Genomic DNA, 24,544 nt, shown 5'->3' with positions numbered 1-24,544 from the left:
TGACAACTTGTTAGGTTCGCCGCCGTGGTTTCGAATCATTCACAGTCATTCCGCGACGTTGGTAGATCGCGGCAGCGTCGAGGCGCGTTCTCTTCGCCAGGCGGATCGATTTTTCGATTTTTCGTCGCATCGTCAGCCGAATTCTATTGCCAGTCGATTTCGAGTGATACCGACTTAAAATTTCGAAATCTTCGCCGGCGATTGCTGTGCCGCTGTTGCCGTGTGCTCGTGTCAGTGATTTCAACAGACCTGTGCGTTTCGCGAGCTACCTATTCGTCTTTTTACAGAAAACTCGAGGAAACAGAGGAAATTGTCCGATTGAAGGGGAATACGTACCTGACGAATTTCACTGTGCCGTCCGGTATTCATTCTCGAGTGTTTCGTTGCTGGGAGATTGCGTCGGGATTGCGACACGCACCGCACGAAGAAAGTGGAAGTGAACGGAGAGCGAAAGTTCTGTTGTAACATTCTCCGCGTCGTTGAAAGTCGACGATCCCTGGCCGATCCCGAGCTTCGTGTGTTCGTCGATGCTGCACACGGGTACGTATTTTGTTTCAATACGTAATAACCACTTAAGCGCTGGCAACTGATTGCGGACCATAACGAGTGACCGAACCGTATACAATAATTCGTCGCGTTTTTTCATTTTTTTAATTTCGTCGGTATGACATCACTGGATAAAAATTATTGAGAAGTGATATATTTATTATTTGTTTTGCCTATTTTCTTTTACTTAAATATACTTAAAACTGAGAAAATATTGCAATTTCAGGGACAAAAAGTTCTCGACGTGCGTGGTTAACCACTTGCGCTGGCAAGTGATTGCGGACCATAACGAGTGACCGTATACGATAATTCGTCGCTTTCTTTTTCTTTTGAACTCGTCGGTATGATATTTAAATTATCGAGAAGTAATAAATTTATTATTTGTTTTGCCTGGGTTGTACTTAAATATACTTAAAATGTCGAGAAAATATTGCAATTTTGGGGCAAAAAATTCTCGACGTGCATGGCACGCCATTCCAGCGCAAGAGGTTAATATACACGCTGTCGAAAGTCGAGTTAAGCTACTGCTGCGACTATTGCGTTGCTCTTTCTCGATTCTCACGGCGGCCTTGTCGTGTTTCCTTCTGTTAAAAGATGATTCGAGTTGCTGCAACGTTAATTACGCACGTAAGTCTAAGGATTCGTCGAAAGAAAGTGTGTCTATTGCGAATATTCGTGCCGGAGTTCAAGAAGTGTCCAAGACACTGACAACAAGTTAAGTTCGCGATTGCGTTAATTGCATTCTTGTCGAGCGCCGAGGGATTTTTACAATCGATCGGAAAGGCCAATGGACCCTTAGATGCCTGTTAAATTGGTCACTTAGGGCCATTACCTTCGATGACGAAGCGATATAATCGCATCATCGTAGTTGTAAACAGCTCTTCGAAATTTCGTTTGGCCGAACGTGGCGAAGAGTACTTTTAGCATGTAGGTCACAAACAAACTTCGCATGTAGTAATTTTCGAGAATCCGAGGAGAATAATCAAGAAACTTAATTAGATAATAATCAAGCATTCGTCTGTAGTGAATTCAGAATCTATTGTGCAGAGGCAAGGATCAAATTTGTAAACATTACTACATGTGCGCTACCGAGAAATAATGGTCAGATAAATGAGGAATAGCTGGGAGAAAGCTAATGATCTGGAGTGTCTACAGCTAATTACAAAAAGCATGAGACAGAGAAAGAGTGAATGAGTGAGAGAGAGAGAGAGAGAGAGAGAGAGAGAAAAGAGAAAGGACTAATATTTAAGAGTTTGAAAAAGAAAAGAGTCAGTTTTTGAGAATACCGGCTACGAGATATAGCGAGATATAGTGAGTATCCTAAATAAACAGCGTAAACATTAAATATTAATATATATTTAAAAATGTTGAACATTAATTATTTAATATAAAAATATTAAATGCGAAATGTTTTAATCGTTTCTATCTGAAAGTTTCAAAATTTATCAAGTGAAAATCGTAGAAAATTCTGAAATTACATAACACTTTGTTGTGCACTTAATGTTAGTCTAGACCAAAAATCATTGAACTATTCAACTTTACACAGTCGGAAAAATTTTCTTGAAATGGCGCAATGAACAGAAATTCTAATTAACGATAATTACTTGTCACGGTTTTAAAATTGTTAGAACAGTTCTCTCAACCTAGTTGCTCTCAATAATTTTTATAATTATCCGACACATGTGATTTATAATTAATATATATAAATTATAAGCTACTAGTTGTAGTTGTAAGAAAAAAAGCGCAATTAATAAATATTATAAAAAATATTATAAATGATTACATTTAATAAATATTAATTATATTATATTATTATAAATATTACAATATAATTATTATTAATATAATAAATAAAATATTATAAATAATATTATAATATAATTATTATTAACATAATAAATATTAATTATATTATATTATTATAAAATATTATAAATGATTATAATTAATAAATATTATAAAAAAATATTAATAAATAATTACACATACTCTCAGAGCAGCAAATTCTTACAGTCGCACGAAACCACTACCTTAATATTATAATATCGATTTAATATCTACACTTAAACTCCTTAATCAAACACGACGACGCGCCAATACTTCCTACAGTCGCCTGTAATTTTCCGACTCGTGTCCCAGAAGCGGACATTAACATTCATAAGCGGATTAACATTCGCAATAACATTGGGAAAGAAATACCGGCCGCTGCATTTAATCGAGTCGACGTTCCACGGCGTTTCCGTTTTAATCGAGCGACTGTTGCACGCAGGTGTACCGGAGCAAGGACTAAGATTCGAACGGGCAGATCCAGTTGCGCGGCGCGTTCTTGCAATCCTGAAGTGGATCTGAATCGGTGGAGGCCGGCAGTGAATGGAGGATCGCCGATCGGTGCGGAGGCGGCGTTTCACGTTGCTCTACACGCCAAGGACGCGGGCCAGCATGGTCATGTACATCAGCACCGTGCGTCTCGTGATTCTCCTCGGGATGTTCCTCATGTTCACCGGCGACTACAGCTACCTGACCAACACGATTTTCGGCCGATCCTCCCGGGAAAATATCACCGAACCGGATAAAAACCTGGACGATGCCGGCAGCAAGCCGGCAGTGGCTCCTGCGAACGGGATAGCCTTGGCAACGGTGAAGAAGGACAACGAGAAAGAGAATGGTAAGGAGCAAATTTATTTTTGTGCAACCACCAAGAAATAAGAGATCTCGACTCTAGACGCGGAAGTCGTTCTCGATGTACAATAATTATTCGACTGAGCATTTTTCCTGCGTAAATTTTGTAACGAAATATTGCACAGAACGTTACACACAAATATTGAAAATACAGCGCTTGTACTACGTTTTACATTTAGTATGTGAAATATTTTTCAAAACCTGAGTAGCCTGGTAATTATATTAGATTGTGGATTTTTATGGAGATTCGTGTCTTTTAACCTCTTATTTTAATAATTCGAGATTGTTGAAAAGAGTGTTTTTTTTTTGGGTATTTTGTATATTGTTTTTCTTAGAAATGTTAATGCGAACGCGCAATTTCTACGATTGTTATCGTTACGTACCTTGCATGATGTAACAATCTCACGAGCAAACTGCAGATTTCCGCGTGCTTACACGAAATTTTACGATATAAGACACAAACACGAGAATATACTCGAAGGTCTTAACATACTTCTTAATTTTTAATGTTATTTAATATTAGAAGCACCAATCAGCAACCAATTTTCTTTTTTTTAAACTTTATTGACGCATTCTTCGAATAATTGCATTTGAATAATCGTTCAACTATTTAAATACAAGCTTGTATGAAAACCGTTTTCCTATTTTTTTTCTCTGACGTAAATTGTACAAATTGCTTGTTCGTAATTCTAAAATTAATATTATAATTAGGATACTTAAATTCATTATCATCATGAATAAACAGATATGTAGATAGACGTAAGTGCTTCTTTTTAGATGAAAACTAACATTCCACGTGTACATGTATATAATAGAAACAGAATATCGATTATATTAATATCAATTTTATGTGATTCAAGAATAGATTCAAGAATAATTTAGAATAGTCATAGAATGAGAAAATTTTGTTCTTAAAAAGCATACGGAATAATGTGTAAAATATTAAATATTAATAATAATAATATTTATTTATTATTTTTATATTAATAATACTTAATAATTAAAATGTCAAGCAAACTGAAAGGAAATACAACGCGTTAACGAGAGAATTCTCTATTTCTCAGATTCCAAACATTTGTCACATTATCTGCTAAAAGCAGATACAATTTTTTTTTTTTTTCTATGTCACTGTATAATGTACAAATTATCGTGTAAAAATTAATCGTTTGCATTGTTATTTGCAAATTTACAAAATACACTTTGCGTTATCAAATCGTATCAATTTTCACGTCATCTCTGAATAAGAATCAACAATCAGAGTCGTGATAATTATTCAAAAATTTTACGGTCCACCTGTTCCATCTAACTAATATTTCTCACCTTAACAAATCAACAGCTGATATTTAATTACGAGCAGAGAAATTCACTCGTGCAACTAGAAAATTCGTTGTGCTGAACGACATTGTTCCATCTTCTTGCATTCGATTGCAGATGTTTTGCTTATCTCTCTGCAGCGAAATTAGCATTTAGTCCTTGTTTGTTACGGGCAGCAGTATTCCTTTAATTAAGCAAAAACGACCGATTGATTTAATTCCAACTCTAAAATCAAAGTAAATAAATTGAAAAGCAAAAATACGAAACAATTCGATGATAAAATATGATACAACGTGGAATGATTTTGCACTTTAGATTACGTTTCTAACGTAACGAGGAATGAAGAAAAACAAAAAAAAAACAAAAAAAAGAACGCTTGTGACAAATCGAGAGGTTTAAAATACACTACATGCTGGAGGCTAATTCAGAAGTATAATAATTATTCGTTAGTCCGTTAATGACAGGATATTTCCAGAGACTTGACGCACTTCTTACGCACGTATATGGATTACTTTGCAGCGATCTCACGACGTGCAAAGATGATGGCGACAATCAAGACGGCTTGCTTGCCCAAGCTTATATGCGAACTGACCTCGTCCGTCCATCAGGACCAGCTGAGTGAGATGGAACGAACCTTGCTGAACTTAATCAGGTAAGCGATGAGTTGCATTCATTTGCTTGCCTGCCTCTTTACTTGATAAGTTCAAGGCCATGGAGTGAACGTGATGACTGAGTTATTTAACAATTTCAATGATTCTCAAATTGATGCCTGACGAACGGGTTACATGGTTATGTCACATTACGAAAACCGGCGGTAGCGAATTATCCTTGCGACACAGAGACCAATAATAAAATTACAGTTGAAAATTTCACAGAAATTGAACAAGGATTAATGATTAATTTAAAATATATTTATTATAATTAATAATAAAATATATCAATTAATATATTTTAATATTAATTATATTATATATTAATTAATATAATAATATTACAATTTTTTAATATTAATCATATTATATATTAATATATTTTAATATTAATTATATTATGATTAATAATTAATTTAAAATATATTTATTATAATTAATAATAAAATATATTAATTAATATAATAATATTATAATTATTTAATATTAATTATATTACAATTAATATTAAAATACATTATATTATATTAATATTATATTATATATTATAATTAATAATAAAATATATTATAAAGTCATATTATAGAGTCAGAAAGAAATCAGAAGGATATCGTATCATTATAAAATGGACGTCATCCATACGTTCTCTACACTTTCATATATTATCCATACATTTTACTATCCTCAAAAGTGCACTGTCGCGCGCCTATACAGGAAATGATAAATTCCCTGTCGTTTGAAATTTTCTAATATTCCTGCCGTTATAAATTACCTACCAGGCTAGAACACCTACCCACAGGATCATTCGCGCGCCGAGAAACAACCGAGCAACTTCCATTTACAACAAGAGGAGAGTGTCACCCGCGCGATCGTTTGTCAATGATTAAACGTCTCCGAGAGAGGCGCATTTTTTGATCCTCGTTCGAATCCTCGATCGAGGACGACGATACGAAGGAGGCGAAACAGAGCATGACAATGAAACGGCAATTGCACGTTACTCAGAACCGTTCGACGAAGTTAAGTTGACGTTCGAAACCTGCGGATGGCATGATCGAGCAGTTTCACGGTGGAATTTTTACAACGACTGGCAAGGCGCCTCGCAAGGCTCGCCCACTTTTCGTTATTCACGCCGGTTCCAGTTCGCCACTTTCACTTTCCACTTTTGATCGCCGTTGGTTGGCCTCGGCGCAATCGAATTCGCTGGATCATGAGATTGTTGAAAGGAAAGGTCAGCAGCCATAATAGGAACGGCCGATGTCACGTCGTAAAATTTTGTATTTTCGTGATTCGTCACTGAATTGGATTCTTCTTTTCCTTTTTTACGAGCTGTCGGCGTCTCGATGTCGATCGATTGTATTATAATTCTCGGTTTTTTTTTTTTTTTTTTTGTTTTTTTTTTTTTTTTTTTTTTTTTTTTTTTTTTTTTTTTTTAGAATAATTGCATTCTATTGTATGAGAAATGATTTTTGTTTTCATTGCAGGTTGTTAGTTGATATCGAGTAGATTCTCGCGAGGAAATTAAATCCGAGAAATTTTCGACCATCCGTTTGTTCGAAATCAGACTTTTAAATGCGCTCGTAAAACGATTCAGTATTTTCTGAAATTGCACATTTTATTTCCTACAATATTCCAGAGGAACTCTCGGCAGTAACTGTTTGAGCACACGAAATGTCACTTTCATATTTTTCACAGCTTTCCCGAACTGCGATTATTTTTTACTTTTCACTTCTTCTCGAATATGTTTTAGAAGCTTGTGGCTCCTCCATAAAATTTATTGCTACTACAGCCTTTCTTGTTACTGCACGATTTCATGCATAAATTAAATATCTCGTTTGAATAACGACGCTGAATTGCGAAAGAAAAGAAACACACACACATATTATGTAAAACCATCGACATCAACGTTCAAGTGTGAATGTTTCGTGCATATTGAAAAGATTTGTCAGACACTTGCAATACAGAGAATGTATCATATTTTTTAATTTAATTTACTGTAACATTCAGTTGCGGATGAAACTACAATTTTTCTCAATTGTATCCGAGAAAAAGGACCATAAAGTTGCACAGCCTACTTATTACATATATCAGATAACAGACTGCTGATTCAACGATAGGGTAACCTACATACTCGCGTGATGTTTCCAAAAAGAAAAAGAAAAGAAAAAAAAAGAACAAAAGAGAATCTTTATTAATTCAATCGTGCTTTATACGTAAATAGAGCGCAACGTTTATAAACAACAATACACAGCTTCCGACTTTGCCACTGGCCGGAGAATTAAACGTCAGCTCGTCGGATTACCTTGCAATCTCCAGATTACACTGATGGAGCAGCGTACGCGCCGGATGTTCACTTCGATCGTTCGGAATATCGATCAGACACGTGTACGCGGCCGTGGTCGAAGCTTGATCCTGGCTCGCGAAACAACAAGCCGACCGCGTACAGGCCAAACAAATGTCAGTTCGATATCTCGCTAAACAGATGCGGTGGAACAAGTCAGGCGCCCGATATCGCGTTGCTCGAGTCGAGAATTTCGCGCGTCATCGAAAATTGGATAGCCGGGCTAAGCGGTAGAGATGGGATCGAGTGTCTCGCGTAAGTAGTTTCCGAATCATTCGAGATTCACCGTGATGACACCGGTAAAAATCCGGTGAAACGAACTGAAGAAAAGTCGAAACAGATAAATGAGATTAAAACGTTTTTTCTCTTTAAGAAATTTGAATTTTATACTATAGCGTAACGAATTCTTTTTTTACTGAAACAACATCGTCGTCGGAGCGCGTTCTCTCCAGCGATGACTTTCATTTTTTCCCTTCGTAGCATTCCTTTCCATTTTCTTCGTAGTTCTTCGCAGCAAGTCGTGAGTAATTTCTCAAATTACTTTGAAATCGTGCGGATCGTTCAACATTCAGGATCATTCGCAATGAAGTGATAATATTGAACTCGTACGGAATGAAATGTCTTCGTCAGTCAGTTGTTTTTAATTGTATTTCAATTGCATCGTTTCGTCGCGTAACTGTGAACGAAACGTATATAGCTATGAATAAAATGCGTAAAAAAGAAACGTGTGAAAACAAAGTGCCAGATAAAACGAGGTTCAGGTTACGTAAGACGTGTATAATATTTAATAAAGAATAAGCGTACAACGCTACTGCCCGGCTATACGATGTTTCAAACTTGATTCTAATCTGATTGTAACATTCTCAGAGTGTTGGTTAAATTTCAAAGTATTTTACATGACGTATTCAATAAGAGTCGAATATTTTCGTGAATAATTATATACCATGCGATATTTAATCTTCTTTTTAAATTTTAACTTACAAGAGTCGAGCGACTATTTTGAACCGACAAACATTGAACTGATGAGCACATTTTCGAAACGTTGTAACGTTATATTATATTAGAGGTACCCAGAAATAATGTCGTTTTTTGATACTGTAGAAAATTTTATTTCACTTAAGAGTTTAATACAGTTTCAATCTGTAATATAATTTAACAATGAGTACACTAAACGTCACTATATTTAACTAGAATGTTCTGTGTTAACAAATTAAATTACTATCACTGGATGGCGATGTTTCGTTAAATTTGAAGGAAACATTACTTATGAATGACAGATATCTGCGCGTTCTCGCAAATGTTCGGATCAAAAAAATAATGTATATACGTTAAAATTGAATAAAAATATACACAATATACTACAATATAATATAATACAAATATACATACAAATATAACATAAATATACAAAAATATAATTGTACAGTACGCTAGACTAGAATTGAAACGCAGTTGAAAGATTTTTATTTGAAAGCTCAATACCGACGAAACGAAATGAAACGAAACCGAGATATCAAAGTTGACTCGGATTCGCGGTTGAGTGTACGTATTGGACTTGGCCTCATCTCTACTAAGCGGATCGACGCGTTTCGCAATTTTCTCGCCGGCGAACGAGCGAACGTTCGACGTTGCGGCCGCAAAAGTTACGGATCGTCGCGACGCGCCGGCGATTTTGCAAGCGTGGAAATTGGATGACGCTTGGCATTGGATCCTCGCAATTTTCGTTTACGATCGGAAAAGGCGGGACACGCGGCGGCGCGTTATTTGGATAATGCGAGCCGAGCCGGCGACCATTCGATGGCCATTTCGCTCGCTGATTAAAAGGAAAATTATGTTAAACCGGCCAAATATCGATCGGGACGATGCTCTCGCGTTGATTCTATCCGCTTCGAATCTAGCTGCTCTGACGTGATCCTTTCTTTCTTTCTTTCTTTTTTCTCTCTCCTTTTTTTCAGAGAGAAGGGTATTTCGAGGCAGGCAGACGTTGATTTAAACAAGGACGTGGGAATTTTATGAGCCAGCGAGCTGCGAGGAGGCAGGAATTTTTTTTTTTTTTTTTTTTTTTTGTTTCGCGACAGTGGTGGCCCGTGGTATTCGAAACCGAAAGAGAGAAATATTTAATTTCCCTGTGCGTGCCTCCGTGTACCTTTGTGCGGCGAATCTGGATTTTTGATTAAATTAATTCGGAGTTTTATTGGAGTTTAATGAGTTGGAGAATTGGAGCTGAAAAGCGCTGGAATTTCATTTCGCAATTCGATGTCACCGGCGACACGGGGATTTCCCGGGTGTTTCTCTGTCCCTCTTTCTCTCATTCGAAGTTTTTTCACATTTGCCGAGGGAGGATTTTCAAGAAAAACCGTTGAAAGGAAAAACGCGATAGTGCAAATATTCATTAACGTCGAGAGTTTTTTAGGCGTGTTTAGGTATTCGCAGCGAAGGAAAGCGCAGCGAAGGAACACAGCCTTGTGTACGGAAATCTCGCGTTTACCTGCGAGACTACCATTTCCGGTCGTTAAAGAGTCGACGAGCCGACTTCTTCTTCTCTCGACGAGCAAGAGAAGTACAACGTGAAAGTTCTTTTACTCTTATGTAAGCTGTTTCGAAAAGGGAACGACCGTGTGCTCGTACGGGCCGACGGATGCTATCTCGCTACAAACCGTCCGCCACTTTCCTTTTCACGGGTTATTCAATCTCTCCGACTTTCTAGCACACCTGAAGCACCTTTCAATTGAGCACCTCTTGTCCTTGGATCTCTTTTTCACATTTCTCTGGCGCCCTACCGGTGAAAATAGTAGTCGAACGCTAGCGTGAAGATACTTCTCCGTGAACTTTTTCAACTTTTAATTTATCGAAGCGTTTCCTCACGTCTCATTCTTGCTTCCCAAAGGTTCAGAATCCGAGTGAACTCTTGCTCTGTTTTCTTGCGCGTTATTCTGCAAGGTGACATTCGTTTCTTAATTCCCGTAGAAAATGTTTAATTTTATGTTTCTTTACTTTGTTGTTGTCATTAGAGTTTGGAAACTGAGTACCTCTTACGGCGAAATATATATATATATATTTTCTTTTTTTTACCTTCCTCTCGCTACTAATGAAAGTAATCGATAGAACCGATCGTAGAACACATTATTTAAGAATTTTCTTTTTATTTCATTCTTGTGTATCTTTGGTAGTATTTCGTTTTTAGAGGTTGGAAATTGCGCACCTCTTTCCCGCGAATTTCTCTCTTCACATCCTCTGATTCTGCAAGCGGAAATGATCGATAGAATCGATCTGAGTAGAAATGCTTTTTCTTGTTTCTAGGAGTTGAAAATTCCCTGCCTCGTTTTCTCGAATTTTTTTTCACATCCACCACAAGCGGAGATAATCGCTAGAATGGATCATGTCGTTTCGTAATTGGGGCAGAAATATCTTTCTTCCTTCGTTTTCTTACTTTCAGTAATCGAAAATTGTGTACCTTTCTTTTTCTACATCCTCTGATTCTACGAGGAAGATACTCGATAGAGAATGGATGATATCGTTTCGTAATTAGCGTAGAAGTATCTCCAGCTTTGCTACACTTTTATCTCTCGTTCTTCGATTTTTCGGGATGGGAAGGAGAAAAATGAAATGGTGGCTCGGCTTTAAAGGATTAATTCGCGGTGGCTACGATGCTTACACGTAAAATTACACGTAGCTCTTCGCTTCTCCACTTGGAAATTAATTTAGATTTCGTTTCGACTGTGTGCAGCTTAATTGAGAGCAATTTAAGCTTCGAATCTTTCGCGATGCGTCTGTTTCTTTTTTGTTAAAGTAATTAGTTGCTCTCTCCCTCCTTCTCTTTTTAGAGAGCAGCACTTTCAGCACGGAATTGACCAAATTTACTTTATTGATGTTAACAAAACATTGACGCATAAGTATTTCAGAAATCTCATTTAATTGTTTGCGCAATTTAATTATATAAATAAACGAGAGTAAGAAGAATTTGGATCTATTTCTAAATGGTTCTGGTCCTTCCATGTTAAAAGATTATTGAAAATTCTACAGACCTTTATCATAATATAATACAGTAAAAAATGATTCGTTTATCAACTCTCTGTGACGAGTTATATATTTTTCTACTGACTCTACCAATTACTGAATCAAAACTTAATAAACATTTATAATTAAATGCATTAAAATATCAATCAAAATTTTCATCATACCACCTCGTTCTTCGATTTGTCCTTAAAGTCGAATCCATGATATACTCCAGTATTCTGACTATTTCCAAATGAAGAAGTATTCCGAATTATCTGTCACGCCTCTAAATAATTATCTGTCACTCTTCTCGATTAATCGCCGCTGTCGCCAGAAGTGAACAGTTAAAGTCCGATTAAGATGACCAAAAGATCAAGATCGTCAAACTACAGTAATCCTCAAATTACCATTCGGTAATTCATCACCATCAATATCCTGATTCTCCCAAAATTTTCCACTCGCTCTCCAACGAAGCGTCAAATTAAAACACACAGGAAGAGCAAATAAAGAGAAAAAGAAAAAAAGAAAGGAAGAAGAGACACGAAGATAGAATAGATAGTTAAACGAACAACGAGGAATGATGTCGCGATGGATCGTGATGGTTAACGTCCCGGAAGGATCCGCGCTTTATATTTACTTTTATGCGTGCGTAAACGCCGCTTTCCCATGGCGAGGCCGATTTTTATTGGATCGCCTCCCCATTTTCCTCCTCGCCGGTTAAACCGATCAAGATGGAAAAGCTAAAGAAGCCGTTTTGTGTTCTGCTCGTTATGTTCGCCCCCGTGGCTGCCGCCTCGTAAATCGGCGAGAGTTTTCCTTTTGCGGCCGCGAGACGTCTTCCATGCGGGAACCATGCGTGACGGAACTGCTTCTTATCGCGCGTTCTCTTCTTCCGTCTTCCCGGAAAATCGGACGCCAGCCTCGTTTACTTTCGTCGAGAATATTCGGCGAGATATGGCGGACGATTTTTTTGTGTGGGTTCGTCATCGAGGTTATTATTCATAGCGTGGTATAGATTTATGTTTATTGGAAATTAGACTGTTCTCTTCGGGTGATTTTGGGAAGTCAGGGCGATGATGATTTTTCTCTCGAAGCTCGAAGAGAAAATTTGTACGTTCATGTGAGATGTGAGTTGGATTGCCGTGAGAGATTTTTGGCATTCGTTGCATTCGTTGCATTCTTTATTCTGGCATGTCCTGTTCTCAATCAGGCTAGTATAGTTCTTTGATAAATCCGCTGGGAGGAGAGTCATCGATTTTTGTTTCCTTCGCGACTACGATTGTCTGATTTTCAGTCAATTGCGGCGGATGGTTCACTCGTGAACTATATCGGGTCACGGGAGCGTCTGAACATTCTTTTGTGAACGTATTCGAACAGTTGCTGATACTTATGGATGCGTTCATAAGTGCTCGTAATCGTGAGGATAATTCTATCACATTAAACGAACGACAAGCGTTCAAACTACTTATTACACTTATACTACTTATTCAAGTCATTTCCTGACATCAATTTTAATTATTAAAACGTACCGTATTTTAATTATTAAAATATTCACTGAACCGGATGTATTTATAATAAAAATTCTCGCCAACAATGATCAGAGGTTATGGGAGCATACTTTTTTCTCTTTTACAAGCTCATTATAGATTCTGAATGAAACGCAAAGTTCACTGAATTTAATGTCAAAATCAATTCTCTTTGAACGCGCAGCCGCGTAGCCAAAGTCTCGAGAGAACATATGTTTCTGTAAAAAAAAAAAAAAAAACAACGTCGGAAAGGAAAGCGAGATTTCACGGGAAGGAAGGACTGCCACTGTAATTTGAATAATTAGTGTCAAACGATACCTATAACTTTCGAGCTGTCAGAGAGTAACGAGAGTGGCACGTTTGAAATAAAATTTAATTGAAGTGAAATAGTGAAATTTACACGAGCGGAAAGAGCTGGAATCGTTGGCGGGCCGCGCGCAAATAGCAGAGCATCGACCGCAAGTTACGAGTTTTCCCGCGTTTTCTCGGAGTTGCTGCGTGCCACGGCACGGTGGCAGGGAAATGGCTGCTTCGTGCAGTTTTCAGCGTTGGTTTCGCCGAGCGTAACTGGATTCCGGTACGCGTGTCGGTGCCGAGAGCCGTCGATATCGAAAGTAAAAGGCGACTCGCCTTGTGCCTGTTCTTACGTGCCTCGTTCCCGAGGAACTAGTTGATCATGGTCGAACGTTGCGAAAGTTGAGTCGATTTCGTGCGCACCACTATTGGCAAGTCGCACAACCGTCGATTATTCTCTCGGTCGTGTTTCGAAACGAGTTCCCGCGATAAAATGTGTTTTCTTGCGAAACGTGTTCGCAAACGTGACACTCGATCACCGTGTCGATTCCCGCGGATTTCCTCGCTTTCACGAGATGGAAAACTGTTTGGATTTTCCTAGACTTCGAACGTTGCCCTTAAATGGCACTTAATTGCACATTTTCCAAAATTATAAAATAAATTAGATAAGGCTCGTTTGGCGTTGGACTCGCTGGTTTCAATTTTCTTTTTCCAGATCGGAATACCATTTGAATTACAATTCATGTACAGTTCATTGAAAAGTCACAGGATAGTTATTAACGTTGAGTTATCGTTTTAAAATTAACATTGAGTCAAGGAATTTTATGTGACGAGGAAACTAACTTGAAACGTACAAGTTTATTAATGTTAGCTATTTTACTAATATTAGTAATATTATATTTTTATTATTGATATATTATAATATTAATAATTTTATTTTTAATTTATTCTTTTATGTTTTACATTTTTATATTAATATATTTTAATATATTATTATGTTAATAATTTTATTATTAATTTATTCTTTTATATTTTTTACATTTTTATATTAATTTATTATTTTATATTAATATATTTTATTATATTATAATATTAATAATTTTAATTATAAATTTAATTTATTATTTTATATTTTTCACATTTTTATATTAATATATTTTATATTATTTTATATTTTTATATTTTTCATTATTTTATATTAACAAGTTTGCGAAAAATTAAAGTTCCGGCTTTCCTAAGATTTTAAACAAAGATCTATCGTATCATTTTGAACCAATAATCTTAACGTCACGATTGTTCTTTTTTTTTTCAAAATGCTCCAAATGTTACCACAGTTTTCTAAATCTCACCAATCACTGGAACTATAATTTGCGAGAATTCAAATTAATCTTTGAACAAAAACGTTTGCTTTATTAATCTTTGCTTCGTAAACGTTTCATCGTTTCACAATTGTTGGCAACATTTCGATAGTTGCATCGGTTTTTGGTAAAAGAAAGACGAAAACAAACGATGTAAATATTTTCAGGGACACGAGTTTGAACACGATGGCGGAAGTGCGCTCGAGGTACCACTTTGCGGCGCATATGGGTCAACTGATATCCGGCGTGGAAGGTCAGGGATGTCATAATTTCTACCCCACCTGCCCGCTGCCCGGCTCCAGCGTTCTCAACATGATGAAGAAGATTCGCTTACGCTGACACCGCAGTGCCAAGCGGACAAACAATGAAAATATGCGACGACGTAATCTGTGATATCTCGCAGACGACATTTTTCTTCTTCTTCTTCTTCTTCTTCTTCTTTGTAACGTTGCTACGACGAAGATTCGACTTTTTTAAGAGTTGAAACGAAAGAATTCATCATCGTGAAAAGAAAGAAGATCGTGAACGAGGGGAATGTGACGAGCTGGATAATGATGTTTCGAGATTGCATTGAAGATGATTAAGAAACTTGTGTCTAGATTAAGTGTACTTAAGGAATGTACTCGAGTCCAGTGAACAGTCATTGGATTAGACAATAGCGTTTAATCGATGTAAGATTGCTTTAGACTTACTTTAAATTGTTCAAGTGAATCGAATAGTATTCAATTCGCCTGAGAAATCTCGTACGTTTAGGAGGAAAAATATAGTAATTATTTATTTCTTGTCGACGAACGATATTTGACTCCTACGTTGTTTTAACGTAAGATTTATGAAACGAAATTTTCTATCACAATCACACAGTGTCGAGAGTGAACGTTCTTTCGATGTATTAAACATCAATCATTATTTGTGTTTTTATTTCACATCTCGAACGTTTCTATTTTTCTGTACTCAATTCCCATTTCTTCATTCGAGGCAGATTTCAAACTGTAACATTCCTTTCATGTCAAATTTCTTGTAAGATAACTTTATGTCAATATTTAATATTTATTAATAACGTTTATGTAACAATAATTTCCTGTGTTATAAAAATGTTCAGGCATTTACAAAAAAGTATCGCACCAATTGTAATATTTGGAAATGAAATACACGAAGATAAAACAAACCTCTATTTACATTTTACTTTAAAAAAAAAAAACTTACATTTCCATATACATTCCATAGTTGTCTAAATAAATCATCCGAAATCCCTATTTTTTTTTTTCTTCTTCACAGAAATATAAATCTTCTCTTTAATATTGCTTCCGTAAAAATATAAATTTCCAAAAAGATAATCTGCAGCTATCTTGTGAATTGTCCAAAAATTCAGTTTCTTATTCTTCAATTGTGTTCCATTTTTCTTTCACGAGTCTACTTTTTCGTTGCTTTACCATATTATTGGATTCCACAAGTTTATTTCGTTTATCAGTTTCGTATTTGAACGTTTCGTTTTTCTCATTTTCACAAGTATTTGTAGCTTATTTAAACAAAAGGATAACGAAATGTGATTAACGAAGAACGAGTGTTCATTCGAGCACACACCTTTGCTAATTTTCCGGCTATAACAAAACAATTTTTCCACTTTCTCCAGAGCTCCCTCCGTTCGAACGAGTGTCGAGATCTTTATTTGCCATCGGTATATATACAATATTTAGCGAAACGTGTGAAACGTTCACAAAGGCCAGACCGAGGTAATGGCTCTTTCGGCGAAGCCTGCTCTTTGTAATTATTTCTCGCGCGCACAAGCACCGCCGAAAAGCCGGTCCTAATTTGTGCTCCACCAATTTATCCTTCCCCCCTGTTGCTCGTTATCGTCTCCCGTTTAATCCGGCCGCGATGCTTCTCCTCGAAAATTAAGAGAAATCAGCGCCTAAGCATTCGATTGCTGCGGATTACGACAATTTGTAACGCTTTCTACTATAATATAATTGATCGAGCAGACCTTACGAGTAATAATTTATTTTTACTTCCCCCAAGCAAGCAAGCAAGTGAGTAAAATTGACTTTTAATATTTTTAATAGCAATTTAATATTTCTAATAGCAAAAAGAAGAAAAAAAGAAATGAATACTCCGTATTCGATTCCAAATTCAAAAGTGAATTTTCTTTAATTCCGATTGGTTGATTTTATTATCAACGAGAATTTATAATCTATTAGATGTACACGTTGCACATTGAATCGGAGCTCGTTCGAATCTGACGAATTTCGATGTTTTAATTTCGTCGTGCTTGATTGATGTTTGCACTTTATTAAAGAGGAATTTCACTTCCGATGTGAAGAAGGAATTTTTATCGGGGGGGGGGACAAGAAGAAAAAAAGAGGAACGATCGAGCTTCGATCCGATAATCGTGAATTTGGACGCGAATGTCGTTTTCATTATGAAAAATAACGAGATCTTAATCCACTGAAATTAAATTTAAATCCAATCACTGTCGGACAGTTTGAAATTTAAAATTTCGAACGATGTCAAATCGAAGACGATTCGGAATACAAAATACATTGTGACACACCTTCGATAAGTCGACGATAAAAGGAAATTAATTATAAATTGTCTTGCTACGTTTTTTTCCCCAAAAATTCTCTCACTGAATGTAAAGTTATTTCCTTCCATATCTACCTACCGCTTCGCTTAAAGACGTCTTCCGCTTCCTCCAAAACTGGATGGCAACTCTTACGACGGTGATTTCGCGTGAAAACAATCCGAACAATTTACAACAGCGTCTGCAGCGAGCGAAAAGTTATTGTAATAATCCCCGGCGCCTTTATCGGCTTAAGCGCGATGCCAAGCGAGCTGCCTTCGTAACGATGGCGAGGAGGATCGTGCCAAAAACGACGTCGAGCAGTTACGATTCCGCGGTACTCTGGCAAAAATGATCGCAGGCGTTTCGTTTATCGCGCCAACTCGCAAGAAATCGCGAGTAGTTCCTCCGCGAAAAACGACAATCCCCCTCGTTGTTTCGTTCGAACAGGCGTCGCGACGTCAGCTACCGCGCGTCTCGCGAACGATCGACGACCGCTAGAAACGAGATCCAGATTCGTCGTTGATAACACTGGAGAAGTCTTTGAGACCATGAAATGAAATATTTTTAAAGGAAATTTATTGAAATTGTTGTAAATTGTCAAAACTTTACTCTCGATAACAGAGGAGTCTTTTTCGAATAACTTATAGTTAAATATTCACTATACTCTTTCTACAAGAGTCTCCTTAACACTTTGTTCTTAGTGCAACACAAAGTATTCTTAATAATTTGGATTGAGCCAGGGAAAGGAAATTTGTTTGAGAGGAAACTATTGAAAAAATATTTTAAAATATTTTTAAAAAGCAGGGTTTTAAAGGTGTTCAAAAGAATTCAAGATAGATTTTGACACGTTTGTGACACGGATGTTCGCTATTTTTTAGTAATATTTTCTAAACAGAGACGATGAGAATTCTGTTAGCTTTAGGATTTTACGAACTCTAAAGTTCAGTAGACAATTTTTATAAAGTAGTTCGAAAACGTGGAGGAATTCATGTATCCATGAAGAAAGACATTAAATTAAATTAAATTAAATTAAATTAAATAAATATGCACACTTAATTCGAAGAATTTAAAATAATACTGGGAAATTACTACTCCTGTCTTCACAATTAAAGTACCTTTCCTGTGCAATTTCTTCTCTTTCGTATAAAGAAATCCATTCTCTAATTATAATTTTCCATGTATTTCAAACAAGTATTACAACATTTTATACCTGAAAGTTTTCAATATTTTTAAATACTTTCGAACTTTTGCATTTTCGATCGAGAACTTGTTGCCAGGTTGTAGTAATATGCAAAAATAAAAATTTGTACTTAGAAATTAATAACTCCAATTAATTATTCAGTTGAAAGTATAAATGTATGTAAATTAATTGTAAATTTAATATATGTTGAATATATTAAAGTTTAAAAATAAAAAATATTTATGTGTAAATACATGATCTCTAGATAGAAAATCGATCGTAAATGACTATATATACACAGTGAGGTAAAAGTATACACATCAATGGCATACATACGGATCGGCGTGAATGGGGGCACGTAGGAAAATCTCTTTCATTGAGCAACGATTCGAGTAGATCTGCACGTAATCGCGCTCATTCCCTCCCTACCACGCAAGAAATCGATTATATTCTTACAGAGTAGCTGCTGCGTGATCGCACTTAAGTGACTGCTGACACCATTCCTGCGTACTGTTACGAGATAAAATATCAAAAAAAAAAAAAAAAAAAAAAACAATTCCGAAGCAAGCACTTTCTCAATCACTGAGCTATCTCATCGCAGACGTTTGGTCTGAAAATTTTAATATAAAAAAAAAACTACGCGTTTTCACTTCTCTTTCTCTGAATCTAGAAAATACTCCTCACCCTTTCTCAAGTTATGTGACTTCTCTATAACTTTCATCTTCCAAGTATCTGAAATCTGAAGAAACTTGCCGAAGACCCCGTCATTTCACAAAATTAGACAATTTTCGAGTGCCTTGTCTCTGTAAAATCCGAAGAAACTTTATATTAATTGCTATATATATAAATTATTCGACAATTTTTCACAATTTCTTTCATTCGGAAATTCCTCCGTTCTTTCGAAACACGACGATTCACAGTGAACTTCATCGATCACGTCGATAGCTCTTCCACAGTAGTTTTTTCACAGTCTCTGCGAACTTCGCGCTCGACTCGGAACTGTCGCTCCTCGCTTGGACAGCAGCTGAAGTTTCCACGTGTTTCCACTGGAACGACGCCCACGATCAGTTTCGAAACGGCACGCCCGTCGCAGACGTAACTGCTGACCCCAGCCGCCGCGAAACTTTCGATTTCCTTGGACGTTCGACGTACCGACACGGGGACTTTCTACGCGGAAAGCGCCGCCACGTCGTTGGCGAAGTGGAGCAGCACGGATTCTACGAAGCCGTGACGACGACCTTGCGGAGGACGCGGCGCCGATGTGCGAGGAAGAGGATTCCTTAGCGACGACGACGCGTACACCGGGTCCCGGTGGCGCACTAAATGTCGCAATCGGTCGCCGTCCGTTTGAACGCGACGTTGAGGAAGGGGCCGAACACTTTCTCTCGACTTCACGGCGCGAACCAGCAGCAGCCAGGTCTACGGACTTGGAGGAGCACTCGGCCACGAGTTTTTACCAAAGGAACAGCTAGTCCGCCGTCACGTAGTTTCCCACCTTGTGTTCCTCTGCCTCGCGACTGTCACGTAGAACAGGTCCGCGGAATCGATCGTGATCGATTCACCTGGTGTCGTTTCACAGAGAAATACTTGTGGATAGTTGCACACTTGAATGTAACGCTTCTGGTCGTCGAAGAGTGAACAAAGAGTGAGTGAACGAACGTAAAATGCGATGAATCCGTGAATGATGCGAGTTTGGGATAGCTGGTGGAATGGTAGAGGTTGGTTGAAAAACTTTTCGGTTAGGTTTGGATATTTCTTCTGGTCATTGAAGAGCGAATAGAACGAAGAGGACGACAAGTTGAAATGTGAACGAAGTGAGAATTGAGATAGTTGACGAAATGTGCCGAGGTGGAATTGAGATTATAGAGAGAAAATTGTAGATAGTTGCACAAATGGTTGGAGTTTCGGGTATTCCTTCTAGTCATTGAAGAATGAACAGAGAGTGAGCGAATGAAGAGGATGGTTCAAAATGCGATGGATCTGTGAATGATGCGAGTTTGGGATAGCTGGTGGAATGGTAGAGGTTGGTTGAAAAACTTTTCGGTTAGGTTTGGATGTTTCTTCTGGTCATTGAAGAGCGAATAGAACGAAGAGGACGACGAGTTGAAATGTGAACGAAGTGAGAATTGAGATAGTTGACGAAATGTGCCGAGGTGGAATTGAGATTATAGAGAGAAAATTGTAGATAGTTGCACAAATGGTTGGAGTTTCGGGTATTCCTTCTAGTCATTGAAGAATGAACAGAGAGTGAGCGAATGAAGAGGATGGATCAAAATGCGATGGATCTGTGAATGATGCGAGTTTGGGATAGCTGGTGGAATGGTAGAGGTTGGTTGAAAAACTTTTCGGTTAGGTTTGGATATTTCTTCTGGTCATTGAAGAGCGAATAGAACGAAGAGGACGACGAGTTGAAATGTGAACGAAGTGAGAATTGAGATAGTTGACGAAATGTGCCGAGGTGGAATTGAGATTATAGAGAGAAAATTGTAGATAGTTGCACAAATGGTTGGAGTTTCGGATATTCCTTCTAGTCATTGAAGAATGAACAGAGAGTGAGAGAATGAAGAGGATGGTTCAAAATGCGATGGATCTGTGAATGATGTGAGTTTGGGATAGCTGGTGGAATGGTAGAGGTAGTTGGTTGAGATTTCAGAGAGAAACTTTTGGATAGTTTTGGATGTTCCTTCTGGTCATTGAAGAGCGAATAGAACGAAGAGGACGACGAGTTGAATTGTGAACGAAGTGAGAATTGAGATAGTTGATGAAATGTGCCGAGGTGGAATTGAGATTATACAGAGAAAATTGTAGATAGTTGCACGAATGGTTAGAGTTTCGGATGTTCCTTCTAGTCATTGAAGAATGAACAGAGAGTGAGCGAATGAAGAGGATGGATCAAAATGAATGGATCTGCGAATGGAATGAATTTGAAATACGCTGAGATTTTAAATGTTGTCTCTGGTCAATGGAATGTTAAATCATTCTTGAAAGATGCTTGAATAGAGAATTTTTTAAATTTAAATTATTAGATTAGTTAGTCACTATATCAAAGAAGATTGTTGACGGAGTGAGCATTGATAATAATTAAAAATCTGAATCAGTGACAATCGTACGAAGAGTATTCGGATAGATTGGAATATTGAACGCTTTCTGTGATTATTGATTGTTTGTTAAACATTGAATCGTTTGAAAGATATTTTGTATAAAGAATTGAGCTACGATTGAAATTGGAGGTCGATGTGTTGTCATTTTTTTTTTTTTTATTTTGAGAGAGATTAAAGTGCGACGTGATATTAAAGTAATAACGCGATCTGTTAAACAGCGTCCAGAAATGCAAATAACACGCGCGTTTTTCATCCTGGGATGTTGCTTCCTTGTGATGACATTGGCGAACGCGGCACCGTCTCCAGAGGAACCTGCCTTCCATCTTCCGGTACAGCTGATCGGCTTCCCCGTGATCACTATCGCTGTCAGGCTCACTAATTTCGTGAAGAAGCTCGCGTACTCGTTGAATCCAGGTGATTGCCACTTCAAATCTGTTGAGATAAAGAAAAGTCATCGCTGCAAATAAATTGCTCGATGCCCCGTGCAATAAAATGAAACAACATTAGGCACTTTTTCAATTATATTCCGAGAAGTATGAGTTTGCGTGTCTTCAAAAGTTCGTGGTTTACAGTGACGTAAATGAACCAAACAAAAAGAAATTTTCTGGAAACAGTAAAAAAATTTTTTTCATAACATAGATTCACCGTGATCTTGAAAAGTGAAATCTCCTCTCAAAGCTTGCCTTTTCACAAAATTTCCTTTCCACCATTTCATTGAACTTTGAACATTAGAATTATATGATTTCTTAAATTTTTAATATCACCTAATATTCAACGTTAAATAAAATAAAAGATAAAAGATCGTGCGGCAAGTTTCAACTCGTTTTAAAGCGAAGGCTTCATTTTTTAAAATGACAGTGATTCTAGTTACGAGAACAATTTTTGAATGTTTCCAGACATGTTTGAATTTTCGAGAAAGAAGTATCCTCACTTTCCCCTCTCGTTACATGATGTGATAAAAACCATTTTCGAAAAGAAACGAACTCGCAGCTGTCAAAGAGACTTTAAAATAAGATCAAGTGGATTGTTATATTTATGAAGCTAATAATAGTTTAAATTATCTACCATTCTTCATCGTTATTGGTTCAAACTATGTTCAAATTATGCATTCGCATGATGTTACAGAGAGTTGCGAGAAATACAAGCTTGACGAGAGGTATCTGCTTTTTAAATCTGAAAAACAAGTAAACAGGAACGAAATCGCCTAATTAAACAGCAACAGTTCAACACGCTACCGTTGGTATTGAGGAAGCGAATTTTTTACCATTTTCGTAGAAGTGAAAACCTTCGTGAGAACAAGTTCAATGTTTCTCGAACTGAATCGGCGGCCAGTTAAGTACGTTCAATGCGAAAAGTGATTAAACTTTCGACGTGCAGGTGATTCGTCTAGCCTAGTAGTTCCGCGCGTGAATCGAATGAACGAATAGCGAAAGCGAAAGTGTTCCACTTGTTGCAACTTCTCCGTTGGAATACCGTGTAACGTTCACGTAACGTTCAACTCGCCGTTGTTTTGCTGGACAAGCATCACGCTGTCGCTAATTACCGACTGCACTTTGATAACAAATTGTTCTGCTTGTTAATAATTATTACAAAATTGTTTCAGGGTAAATTTTGCGAAATTCGATTGATCGAATTTTTGTAAAAATTGTCACCTCAATATTGCAAATTCGTGACATTATTATATAATGTCAAAGGTCCGATATCGCAATTTTCCAATTCGGTATCTTCGATACTATTGATATTCAATTTGGTGGGGCCGAAAATTTTTAATCTCAATAGATTCGATATTATTGATATCCAATTTATAGCCAGCTTTAATGCTGATAATTTCCACCCAGGGAATTTAATAATAGTGATTTTTAATATCGTTAGTCCATCGGATTTCCCTCGATCTCCAAAAATTATTATCTCCAAAAATTATTATTCGACGTGATAAAATGAGCTTCATAATTTTCTGACTGCGATATCAACCTCGAAATTCATCAAACATTTATTCGTGCTTCTTTCATGCATCGCTGTGCATCTATTTCATATTCGTGAAATGGCTGAGCGACGGATTCTTTTTCTCTTTCTTTTTTCTTTTTCTAGATTCGTCGAATCTCGCGAATAAATCGGTTTCAGTGTCGATAATTCGATCGAAACGACGGGGATTTTGACGTGCAGTCAGCAGTGACAGGCAAACACGCGGCCGCCGATGGAATCCTATTTGGACGTGTCAATTTTCGTTAAAGTGAACGTTGAAGGAGTCACGTTGTTAATTGGTCATTAGCTAGGGATAGTTATTTGACGATTCTGAATGATCGAAACGAGGATTGTCACTTGGATTGATGACAGTGGCGATAACACTCTCTGCTCGAGATCCGCATAGTGCATTAACTCGTCCGACGAATGAAAATACATTGATTCATGAAGACACACTGATTGCGAGAATAACACACGAGGGATGAAATTTATCTTTATTTTCTCGATTTCGACGAAACGTGTTCGACAGAGACGTGTTTGACAATTTCACAGCTTCCGAAAGTGGCGTGTCCATCATTCTGATATTTACCATAATGTTTTACTCTTCGCTCTTCGTTTTTCAGAGACTTACGTCAGCCGAGTGAGACGAGATCTGCCTCTGGTGCACGACGAAGAGATACTAGACGTTGGACAAGTGGAGAAGAAACTGATATCGGAGCTGGGCAGTAACGTTTGCGTTTACGAGAGGATCTGCGCCAAGTACGCAGCCGAAACGCTTCAGAAACGAAGCGGCGAACGAGCTTTGGACTGGGACGTCGTTTTCAGGTGAGTTTGATTGATACTCCGTCGCTTCGATTCGCGAGAATTGAATCGTTGGACTCGGTCTAATTTTTACAAACTCGTTTCTAAAGCAATACGCGTATTTTCGACAAATTGCTTGAAAGCAAGCCAAAGTTTCAATTGTTTCACTTTTTTAATTCTTTGCTCGAGTCTCTTTCAGTACAGCTTAATGTCCTTTTTTTTTTTTTTTTTTTTTAAGA

The 24,544-nt window shown here is 37.3% G+C and overlaps 2 protein-coding genes across 5 annotated transcripts in view; both read left to right on the top strand.

Annotated features, from left to right (window-relative positions):
- Positions 1 to 30: 30 nt before the first annotated feature.
- Positions 31 to 15,592, top strand: LOC122534798. Its single transcript, XM_043665769.1, has 4 exons — positions 31 to 540; positions 2,816 to 3,211; positions 5,059 to 5,191; positions 14,869 to 15,592. Exons 2-4 carry the CDS (start codon positions 2,917 to 2,919, stop codon positions 15,038 to 15,040), a joined length of 600 nt encoding a protein of 199 aa, XP_043521704.1. The 5' UTR covers positions 31 to 540; positions 2,816 to 2,916; the 3' UTR covers positions 15,041 to 15,592.
- Positions 15,593 to 19,749: 4,157 nt separating this feature from the next.
- The window catches only part of LOC122534802, a 19,143-nt gene continuing 14,348 nt past the window's right edge, over positions 19,750 to 24,544 (top strand). Inside the window, exons 1-3 of one of the 4 annotated variants that reach the window (XM_043665771.1) lie at positions 19,750 to 19,974; positions 21,761 to 21,956; positions 24,128 to 24,329. In XM_043665771.1, the coding sequence (XP_043521706.1) occupies positions 19,765 to 19,974; positions 21,761 to 21,956; positions 24,128 to 24,329 (608 nt within the window). In that variant the 5' untranslated portion in view covers positions 19,750 to 19,764. Of the gene's footprint in view, positions 20,087 to 20,135; positions 20,160 to 21,760; positions 21,957 to 24,127; positions 24,334 to 24,544 lie in introns of those variants that run through there. The other 3 variants (XM_043665772.1, XM_043665774.1, XM_043665773.1) reach the window with 3 other exon arrangements.

Source organism: Frieseomelitta varia, unplaced genomic scaffold (genome assembly GCF_011392965.1).
Source record: "Frieseomelitta varia isolate USP_RPSP 00005682 unplaced genomic scaffold, Fvar_1.2 scaffold_641, whole genome shotgun sequence".
Taxonomy (NCBI): domain Eukaryota; kingdom Metazoa; phylum Arthropoda; class Insecta; order Hymenoptera; family Apidae; genus Frieseomelitta; species Frieseomelitta varia.
The sequence above is the reverse complement of the archived record's forward strand: the minus strand, read 5'-3'. Positions and strand labels throughout refer to the sequence as shown.